The 11,529-nt window shown below is 42.2% G+C and overlaps 1 protein-coding gene across 2 annotated transcripts; it reads right to left on the minus strand.

The window, feature by feature from the left end:
* Positions 1 to 1,042: 1,042 nt before the first annotated feature.
* On the minus strand, positions 1,043 to 11,032 carry LOC149322869 (sperm acrosome membrane-associated protein 3-like). Of its 2 annotated transcripts, XM_089484018.1 has the most exons (5): positions 11,018 to 11,032; positions 9,266 to 9,392; positions 5,747 to 5,905; positions 3,150 to 3,228; positions 1,043 to 1,128 (listed from the first exon to the last, which is right to left on the minus strand). In XM_089484018.1, the coding sequence occupies exons 1-5, from the start codon at positions 11,030 to 11,032 to the stop codon at positions 1,062 to 1,064; spliced, it is 447 nt and encodes a 148-aa protein (XP_089340144.1). In that variant the 3' UTR covers positions 1,043 to 1,061. The 2 variants fall into 2 exon arrangements, with proteins under 2 accessions (XP_089340144.1, XP_089340136.1); XM_089484010.1 differs by lacking the exon at positions 11,018 to 11,032 and having other exon boundaries at positions 9,266 to 9,407.
* Between the last annotated feature and the right edge of the window lie 497 nt (positions 11,033 to 11,529).

The raw sequence follows: 11,529 nt of genomic DNA on the forward strand, positions 1-11,529 counted from the left end.
AATTTTAGTTAGGAGAGTGATGTGGGCTTCAGTCCAGATCAAAGTTTTATGCCTCTTTTCCCCTTCAAATAAAAGTGGCCCAGTTGAGCACACTTTTAGAAAAGTGTGGCTAATGTATCAGGGGCCTTCACCTCCATATTCCAAAGGATGCTGCCAGTCATCCAAAAACATAATGAAGTCTTCAAAAATTATACCACTTATTTCCTTATATGTGAACAAATCCAGCACAGCCCCAAAGCTTGTAGCATTATTTTTTTTAAAAAAAAAGTAATTCATTGCATATAACATTTAAAAATTACTTCATGGCTATTACTTACTCCACCAGTTTTGGGTGGTTAGTAATTACATACAAACTTTTACAGTGGGCTCTTGGTATCCACTGGAGTTTGGTTCCAGGACCACCCTCACCCCCCTGTGGATACCAAAATCCATGGATGCCCAAGTCCCATTACATATAATGGCATAATAACATGGTCTCCCTTGTATAAAATGGCAAAATCAAGATTTGCTTTCTGGATTTTTTTTTTTTTAAATTGAAGCCATGGATGGTTGAATCTGGGGATGGTTGAATCCGTGGATAAAGAGAGCCAACTATACATTACTTTTGAATCTGCTTTTAAAATTTGACAAGATAACCTTCTGTTTTCATACGATACCTGAAAAGTGCCCACCAGTAACATGTGAAAATAAGTAATAAATGACATTATGTTACATGTTGGAAGTGTTATCATTAGCTCCTCTTTACCCAGACAGTAACAGTGCTGAAAGTAGCACTATTTATAGTGCATTCCTTCCAAGCACTTCACAGCCCACTCCAGGGCTCAGCGCATGCAGCTAGTTCCCATTCTTTCCTTCTGTTCATTCAGAGGCTATTGCAGTTTACCTCCACCTCATGTTAACAGCACATTCACACTCTTTTCCAGGAAACTGGACTGTCTGGTTCGTGTATTTATTTATTTACATTGTGCACTTTAGTCCAAGTAGACTACAAGATCATGTTCAAAGATGGCAGGCAACTCTAGAAAAGAATGGAGATAGGTTCCACTGCTGGTGCTATGAACTCAAAGATTGCAGGTTGCAACCCAGTAACTCAGATCCCGACCATGGCAATGATTTCTCCAGCCATCCCTAAGGTGAGAGACAGGGTAGAGGAAGAAAGACAGCACATGACATACCATATGGATATTTTTAAGCAATTCAAGCTACAGGCAGAAATAAGAATTAGAAATTAAAAGAGAGATGACATCTCTCCATGTTTCTTTGCTTCCTTCCCCTTGCTAATGTAGAATATGTTTTGCCTGCAGAAGCTATTCTTCTTGTTGTGTGCCATCAAGTTGTTTCTGAGCTGAAGTAATGTTCTCGGATGTCACCTGTATACCATGGGGGCAATATATGATACTTCACCAAGGGGACTGATGTTGGTGAGGAAATGCATAGTGCAATGTTTACATATACTACGGTTGACCCGCCATATTTGTGGCTTTGATTAATATGCTCTCTCTTGGAACCTCTATGTTCTCCAGTATGCCTCTGCCAGATACTAGCCACACTGGAGGACATAGAGATTCCCAGAGAAAACACTTCTCTAGGCATTTTTAGGTTCTCCAACACAGTTCTGTGGTCAGTTTCCAGCAGATGTGGTCCACAGAGTTGTGCTGGAAGAGCTACAGATTCCTAGATAAGTGTCCTCTCAGGTTTAAAAAAAATGATGTGTTTTTAATGTGAAGTCGAAGGCTTTCATGGCCAGTATCCATAGTTTTTGTATGAGTTTTTCAGACTCTGTGGCCATGTTCTAGAAGAGTTTATTCCTGACGTTTTGCCAGCATCTGTGGCTGGCATCTTCAGAGATGTCCTTAACCCCAGTGAATGTGGAGGGCCTACTGTATATACTATGGCGAGTTACAGACCGCCCATTTGGAGCGGGCTTTACCCGCCCCTTTCGGGGCCTCAGTGGCTAGAATGGCAGCTGCTGAGGCCCCGATCCGCCGCTTTTCAGGCTGTGGGGAAGCGGCAAAACGCCGCTTCCCCGCAGCCTGAAAAGGGGTGTCCCTGAGGCTTCAAGCCCCAAGGACACCCCGCGGCTGCGCCTGGACCAAACCAGGAAGGAGCTCCAAAACAGAGCTCCTTCCTGCTCCGTGCTAAGGGCGCACTAAGCGCCCTGGCGCGGAGTGAGGACGTCACTTCCGCGCCACCCCATATAGAGGCGGCACGGTCGTGACGTCCTCATGGCGGTGGCCATGTGGAATGGCCGCCGCCATTTTGTGCGTGCGGAGCGCACACTAGGGTTAGGGGGTGCGGAAGCACCGCCCCTTTCTAACCCTAGTGTGCGCTCCACACACACAAAACGGCCCGTTTGTAACGGGCCTGTGTCTTGCTAATCTGAACTAAAGGAAGTCTCCAAGGTGCTGATCTTCATGCCCCAAATGCATTCAAGACCCTGAAAAACTCTTTTAAAGGCATACTAAAACCAAGAGCAGATTCAGGCTGTTGCCACACTGAAAAATTAATGCAGTCTGACACCACTTTAACTATCATGGCTCCACCCTATAAAATACTGGGATTTATAGTTCATTGTGTTACAGCAAATAAGCTGCTGAAACATGACACTGAAAGTCTGTGTTTCTCCAGCCCTCCTTCCCCATCATACCAATGCTGATGCTGCTAATAAACCTGTAACTAGACATAGGATGAAGAGAAAACAGGACTGAGTGGGATTTTAAAAGACTGTGTAAAAAGGAATTTCATTGTATGAGGCTTTGTTAAATGAGGTGTTTGTGCAAGCCAATGATCATAGTTTGTGTGCACATGCTTTTCACACAAGTACATATACAGAAGAGTGTGCTCAAAAGATCACCAGTTGTATACCATTTGAAATATCGTGTTCATTGAAGCAAAACATTATTACTGGGAAACAGCAATCACTGTCATGAACTCAGACTTCCCATCTGGAATTTCAAGCACCCACATGGGCTGAAATCACTGGAAGATGGAACTGGCTCAGCTCTTACTTCAGAGAAGATGATAAACAGGTTGTTAGATAGGCTGATATCAGGAAAGAAAGATTATATCGGACAAGTAGATGGCTGGTTGGTAAGTGGATTGATGAAACAGATAGACAAAGTCAATGAAAGGCAAGCCCAGCTCCTTACCAGGTTTCCAAGCCGCTTGAGCCTGCAGAAGCTCTCTTGAGACAGATTATGTCATCAATAATTTCATCAGTCAGCAAATCTAGTGAGGAAGGAAGAAAGCAATAGCAATGTAAAACAGTGTACAATTCTATGTATTAACATTCTTATTTCTAACAATCCACAGAGTCATTTGTCAACATACAGCAGTTTCCGAAGAATGCAAAGAACAGAAGCCAGACTGCAAAGAGTTGAGTGTGGTGGTTCAAAAGAAAGCAAACCAGATAAGTCAGAGTAGGTGCAACACTCCAGACATTTGGAAGCAGAAGTTGTTGGACTGCAGCAGCCAATATTCATAACCAACATCACCAATAATGAGGGATGATGGCAGTCATAGTCAAAAAAAACACCTGAAGGGCCACCTGTTTCCCATCCCAGAATTAGAGTATGAGAAAGAATCCAATACCTATATTGCGGTGATACCTTTGTTAAGCCAGCCAAAAGAGTGCAAAAATCTGACTAAGTTTTTCAATACCTTTAGGAAAGTTGAGGTGAAAGGTGTAACATGCCTTCATGTTAGGTTAAGGTAAGGAAGGGATTTCAGACTCTCAAAATGGGTTCAACAGGGATTAGGATTCATTCTTATTAGCCAAAATTTAGGATCATTCAAGACATCATACTTCCCATTACTATGTGCAGATGTGAGAGCTGGACAGTGAAAAAACCTTATAGAAAGAAAATCAACAAACACATTTGAGAGGTGGTGCTAGAGAAGTGTGTTGAGGATATTGTGGATGGACCGAAAAAGACAAACAGATCAAGCCTGAACTCTCTTTGGAAGCCAAGATGACTAAAGTGAGGCTGTCATACTTTGGACACATCATGAGAAAGGATTGCTCACTAGGAAAGGTAATAATGCTAGGAAAGGTGAAGAGCAACAGAAAGAGAGGAAGACTACATGAGATATGAATAGATTCAATCAAAGAAATCATGGCCTTGAGTCTGCAGGACCTCAGTAAAGCAACTGAGGACAGAGGGGCTTGGAGGTATCTCATTCACAGGCTCGCCATGAGTCAAAGTCGAGTCAAAGGCAGTTAACAACAATGAACTTATTGGCTCATAGGCTTGCTAGGAACAGGAAAAGTAATAAAAGACAATCATCTTTCATTCTCCATTTTGAAAGAACCCCCATCCCTGTAAACTCAAAATTGGGTCTATCCAGAGCAAATCCTACCTGGTCCTACAGTAGTACAGTGCCCTCCACATGTTGTTGGACTGTAACTCCCAGTGGCTTTAGCTTTAGATAAACTTCTTGACAGTAAGATCAGTTCAACAGTGAAACATGTTTCCTTGGAGTGTGGTGAAGTCTCCTCCTTTGGAGGTTTTTAAATGGAAGCTGGATGGCCATCTGTCAGGACTGCTTTCATTGTGTATTCCTCCATATCAGGGGATTGCACTGGAGTACCCTTGTGGGACCTTCCAACTCCATGATTCTATGGACCTTATCACATGGGAGAGAAGCACCCAAATCCCGTAGATAAACGGGATTTAAACCTGTGAATATCTAACAAGACCCCTGTTTTCAGATGTCACACAAATTTGCAATTATCCCAGCATTAACCTGGGCAGAAAGCCTCAAAATCACGCCACTTTTTAACTTGGGGAAAATCCCAAAGTTAAAAAGCAGCGTGATTTTACAGCTGGGTTAATATCAAAATCGCCCAACATGACTGAAAACAATCCCGCTTTTGCGGGATATTCACAGGAGTTAAACCTGGTTTATCCATGGGATTTGGGCACTTTGCCTTCCGTGTGATTCTATACTACAGGATTTAAGGAGACAGGATGATGGGAATGTTTACACTGCTGATGAAGATCTTTCGAAACAGCTTTATAGTTACCAGGAGTACTTGTCAGTAGAATCCTATTTCTGTAACAAACCTACTCAAAGACTAGAATTAACATTTGCCTTTTTTATGTGGATTACAGCCAGTTTGCATGGCAGTTGATACATCAGTGTGGATTACAGATTCCATCCCACAACCTGAATTTATGCTTTAAGCACTTATCATTGTTTTTTTAAAAAAACCAGGAACTGTGTTCTACTGCATTTTTGTAATGTCTATTTCTGCATCAGTTCCTGGTACAATATATTCTGTGACTTCTTTCCCCTTTCTTTTCATGTAAGCCTTGCTAGGTTCTGCATAGGGTTTTCTTTCTTCGGGTATAATTGGTTATTGACACATTCTTTATTTTGATGTTTTTCTATTTTATTAGGCTCAGATTCTCTTTTATTTTATTTATTGTTTTTTTTTCTTTTTTATTGATGGTCCTGTTTTGTTGGAGTATTATTATTATTATTATTATTATTATTATTATACTTTATTTATATAGCGCTGTAGTTTACACAGGAGTATCTTTCCTCACCACCACTGTACAAGCCTAGACAAAGTGAAACCACTAGCATTTTATATCAACAGTATTCCTTACTTTGGAGTAGGATGTTTTCTTTGGCCACTGTCTCTCCATCACGGGGTTTACCAGAACAAAGCAACCTACAGGTTTGTTACACCCAGCCCCGAGGTTGCATCTCATAGCCTAGGTCTTTGCACCTCTCTTACCAAGGCAAGCCATGCTGCATAGGTTCTTTGTTTGACTGTGTTGGTCAGCACACCAGGAGCGACTGTTGATCTGGAAGATGCCATATTCGGAGCTGCCGTCTGAATTGTTGGTCACAGTGGCTGAGTCGAACCCACTTGCAAAGTATGCCAAGCAGACCCCTAAGGGGAGAAATTGATCCACAGGTTAAGCGCATGTGATGGTTTACTTCAGAAAGAAGCTCAAGGGACAGAAAATCTTGTCATATGAGAGTCATCTTGCAGAAACATTAGTGGATCTCCTCTGTAATATCTGCTGTTCTGGAAGAAGCAAAAATAGAGATTGAAGTCTCTTTGGCCAAGACTAGATTTGCGATTGATGAGGCTTTTCAGTGGGCAAACCAGGAAGAAGTGGTGTGTGTGTGTGTGTGTGTGTGCATGTATCCTATATGGAGTTAGAACAGGAATCTGTACTTCAAGAGGGAATAGGGCATTAGTGGGATGTCTTCTACACATCCACAAGTTCACTATTCAAGCACAGATTCTCACAGAGGAGGGGGAAAAAGACATCCTGTTATTCTTAGCTTCTCTCGGATATAAAGTTTCTAGTCCTCATGAGTTTACCATCTTAATTTTTTTTTAAATGCTTCTCTCAAATTTCCTTTTCCTGGAGACAGAGCACATGGATAGTAGCAAAGGGGTAAATGCATAGACAGAAAATAGGTGTTTCTGGATAGAGGACAGGAACTGAGTAAGGAGTCTCACCCTGCACCTAACAGAAGATCTGGCCTAGGACACCCTGCCACCAACTTCCACTTTTCCCCTACCCTCAAAATTTGGAGTGTGCTGACTGGCTTACATGCTACACTGCTGTTGTCAAAGACTGAATTGAGCTTTTTTCTGTGTTCTGAGATAACTTTGTACATTTTCCTGCAATGCGGTATTTAATTGTGCATTCCAGCTGTCCAGGAAACACCTAACAAATCCATCTGTCTCTACTCTGAGTCACTTGTTCAACATCCAAAGCCCAGCAAGCATTTTTATGCTACCAGCATTTGCATGGCAGTGAGAGAGTATCTGTGTCATGTTTAGTGTATTCAAAGTGTGCCATCATCTTCAAATCTACAGTAGTCCTGGGGTACATCTACACTGTAGAAATAATGCAGTTTGACACCACTTGAACTGCCATGGCTCCATCCTACAGAATCCTTGGATTTGTGGTTTAGTGAGGCACTAACATTGTTTGGCAGGGAAAGCTAAAGACTTTGTAAAACTACAGCTCCCACGATTCCATAGGCTGAAGCTACCACATTTAAAATGGTGTCAAACAGCATTACTTCTAAGTGTAAATGTATCCCTGGTTTGAGGGGAAAGGTGGGATGATGATGATGATGATGATGATGATGATGATGATGATGATGATGATGATAGTAATACAACAATCATACCTTTAGAACCATACTGTATATCCATTTAATATTATTTGCCCCCTATTGCAGATAGGCCAGTTCAAAGTACTGGCACACATCTATAAAACTATAATTGCTTCAATCTTCAAGTACCCAAGCAAAAAACTATTCTGATATTAATCCTCCTGAAGGTCAAACCCATCTCCTTTTCTTCAGGTGGAGGGCATTTTCAACTCTGACACTTTGATTGTGGATCTTCCTACTCAGAAATGATCTCTGCTATTTTTCTTTTCTAGCAAATATTTTTTCATAGCTTTGTAGGGTTCTCAAGTAGGGCCACACTACCATTTGGCAAAGTGAGGCAGCTTCTTCTGGTGGCATGTCATGAAAAGACAGCAAAACTACTTCTTGGTTGTTGTTTCTTTTTACTGTCAGGTGTGGGAAGAGGAGTTTGCGGGGTTTTCTTGTTCATGTGGTTGAACAACTTGGCTGGCTTCAGGAACTGTATATCTAGAATTGGGTAACATTTGTCACTTCACCTCAAGACAGCACAACATTTTGAGCTGGCCTCATTTTTAGCTGTTTTAGATCCCATGGTGCTGTTTTAAATTATTGTGTGTTTGGGGTTGATGCATCTGTGTGCTTTTTGCATTTTATATGTTTTTATCCAAACCTACCCTGGAATCATTTTGATGACTGGTAGTGTGTGTGTGTGTGTGTGTGTGTGTGTGTGTGTGTGTGTGTATTTCTTGAATGTATGGAGCCATTAAAGGATGGTTGGAAAGACAGATAAGAATGCAAGGACAGCTCTGCTGAATCTGACCCAGACTTATCTAGGTCTGCATCAATTTTTCACAAATGAAATGCACCCAGGAAACTCACAGGCAGGATATCACTGAGCAATATCTGCTTCTTGCTGTCATTTTCCAGTAACTAGTATTTAGGAGTAAGCTGCTTATAGCCATATCAAGACTATTAGCCACTGAGATCCTGCAGAAATTTGTCCAATCCCTTTGTAAAGTCATCTAAGCTAATGGTTTCACCACACTTTGTAGCAGTGAATTTTAAAGATCATTTACGGGCATTGTATAAGTACTTGGCTTTTGTATACTGCATCTCCCACTTTTTAACTTCATTGGATGAACCTGGATTCTAGTGATTCCAGGAGATGAAGGTGAGAGGCAAAGAAAGAAGAAAGAGGAGGAAAGTGTCCCGCTTCACTAAGGGTTCATCGACTTTACACAATTAGAGTGCTTTGATCCACCTTAATTGCCATGGTTCAATCCTATGGAATCCTGAGATTTATTGTCTGGTGAGGAATCTAAAATTCTGTAGTGCAGTCCCTTGAACTCCAGCATTATGGCTCTCTGGCAGAGAATTTTAAGTTGTCTCACAAAACCACAGATCCCAAGATTTCATAGCATGGAGCAGGACAATTAAGATGGTATGAAACTTAAGATTATACCATTCAGTTACAATATCATATGCACAGCCTAAATGCATTTACATGTACAAAGTTTTATGTGGCTAAAGTGAACATTTGGTAAGATGTGATGTTTTTAAAGAACATTTTAAAAGAATTAAAAAAATAATTATACATAATTTTAAATGTATTTTTAAAAAATGGAGGCTCCCACTGAGCTTTATCCCCCTCACACTATCTCTTCTGGTGCACTCCAACATTTTAAAGGAATGCAGATAAATGCAACAGCCTGTTTCTGCCCAAATGTAGATGTTTGGGGAGCAGTGGTATCACTCCCCTTTAGGGTGTCACATAGTGTGGCTTGCAACCCCCTCCTAGTTATGCCCCTGGTACTCTGTGAGATCAGGACAGAGGCAAGATCTGAATTGGAGCCTTGCCTACTTATAAATCACTATCTTAGACCGTGTCCTGTTTCACCTGCCTTGCATACAATCTTTATACATGAAAATCTCTTTCCGCAGCCTAGAACAACAATTGAAAGTAGGAGACTGGTCACTGGGAGGCACTTCAGTTTCTACCCACATGCCTGCTTAGAGCTTTCAACAAACCTCTCCTAATAGAAGTGGGCCAGTCCAAATAGCCAAATAGCTTTATTATTTCCTGCAAAATGAAGCAAGCCAACTGAATACCACTCATGAGTGAGGTACTCACAGTCAGCCAAGCTGTAGCCCTGGTGCCCGTCCATTCCCCAACGTTTCAGTATCGATGCCAGCTCACAACGGCTGAAGATCTTGCCAGAGACTTTTCCCACCAGGCAGGCCACCACAGGTAACAGCACCTGAAACGGCTTCATCTATCCACAGTGGCTTCGTCCTGCTGTCCCTCGTCCCAAATAGGAGGGAGAAGGCACTTGCTCAGGCTGACCAGGTCTGCATAGAGGAAAGGAAACTCTTAAGAGCAAGGGAGGGGAATGCCCATGGGCCAACTAGGGGCCTACCCTAGCTGACAGATAGGTAGAATCTGTCATACAGTGTATCCAACGGACACCTTTCCCCCATTCTGAAGCCTCTCCCTTCATTATGATTCTTGGGGTGGGGGAAATTCCCCAGACCACTGATAGCCTTTGCAGCTGGAAAGGCAAACAGTGGTGGGGAGGAAACCCATTTTTCCCTGGTTGGAGAAAACATTAGATTCAACTTTGCTCCCCTTGCCTTCCTATTTGGAAAGGCAGACTATTGGAGAACAGAGGATCTCCGTGTCACCTTCAGCCATCCATCAGTATTCCACTTTGCCTTCCTCACTTTTCAAAACACTCATATGAATGGTTATTTGGGGTGGGAAATGCCTAATGTGGTTGCTGAGGATATTTGCAAAGATACTGGAGAATGGGGTTCTCTTTTAATAAAGGCTAGTACTCCAACAAAGAGCCAGCATGGTGTAGTAGTTTGCTGCAAATTTGGAGATGAGGGTTCAATTTCTCGCTCAGCCTTGGAGACCCATCAGGTGACTGTCAGCAAGTCACACACTTTCAGCCCCAGAAAACCCCAATATAGATTTACCTTAGGACTGCCATAAATTGGAAATGACTTAAAGACTTAAATGACTTAAATGACTCAGTCCTCCCTAACCTGGTGGCCTTTCAGAGTTTTGGACTACAGCTCCCATAAGCCCTAGCAAGCATGGCCAATGGGGAGGCATTTTGAGAGTTCTAGTCCAAAACATCCAGAAGGCACCAGGTTGGAAAAGGCTAGCCATCAACTATTCCTTCATATGGAACCAGAGCAGATCTTCCCAGCATCGTAGCTAGGTCCTTTTCTCCAGCCAAACTATGACCCAATGAATCTCAGTAAGACTGATCTGTAGCAGGCACTGACCTTCACCTAGAATAGCTCAATGGCATTTCCAGGTAATATTGCAGAAAGAAGATATGAAGATAATTAATTTGTTTGTGATATGGTGCTGAAGAAGAGTGCTGAGGATTCTGTGGACAGCCAAAAAGACAAACAAATGAGTCCTAGAGCAGATCAAGCCAGAAATCTCCCTGGAAGCCAAGATGACAAGCCAAGAGGCAGTTGTACTTAGATATACCATGAGAAGATACAACTCATTGGGAAAAAAACAATAATGCTAGAAAAGGTGGAGAGAAGTAGAAAGAGAGGAAGGCCACATGCTAGGTGGATGGACTCTATTAAGGAAGTCACAGGCATGGATTTACAGGAACTAAGCAGACCAGTGGAGGACAGGGACCTTGGAGATGTCTCATCCACAGGGTTGCCATGGGCACAACAACAACTTTCTGAGCATAGTACTAACTGAAATAGGGCTAGACTCAAGTGTTTCAGCACCTGGGAGAGCAACCACTAAGCCTAATATGGGCCCTGTTCAATGTCTACATTATGCACATAGTTTTCTCATGTTTGTTGACCTGTACACATGTCAGATGACTGTCACTCTCCAGCATACACAAAGGCACTTCATTAACTCACTTACTTTTTCAGTACATCATCATGATTGATAAAAGTAAATCCTCAAATGGTATCCCAGTCAGTAAAATGGCAGAGAGAGCATATCAGATCCAAGAGCTTGGAAATGTTACTTTTGTGGACTACAGTTCCTAGAATCTCTGAGCCAATAAAGGCAATGCCAACAATGACTGGGACATTCAGGGAATTATAGCCCCCAAAAGTAATGTTGTTGTTGTTGTGTACCTTCAAGTCATTTCTAACTTATGGTAAACCTGAGGTGAACCTATCATGGGATTTTCTGTGGTTGAGAAGGTGTGACTTGTCCAAGGTCACCCCGTGGGTTTTCATGGCCAAGTGGGGAATTGAACCCTGATCACCAGAATCCTAGTCCTTCATGCTGGCTCTCATCAGCTAATGGTCAACAAATAGTGGATTTACTTGTGCTTGTGGCCATTCTACATGTCTGTACTTACAGATATGTGAATGGCTGGCTGCATAGCAGTTGCATAC

The sequence above is a fragment of the Sceloporus occidentalis genome, unplaced genomic scaffold (assembly GCF_023333645.1).
Source record: "Sceloporus occidentalis isolate IW3139 unplaced genomic scaffold, rSceOcc1.0.p SCAF_1, whole genome shotgun sequence".
Lineage (NCBI taxonomy): Eukaryota > Metazoa > Chordata > Lepidosauria > Squamata > Phrynosomatidae > Sceloporus > Sceloporus occidentalis.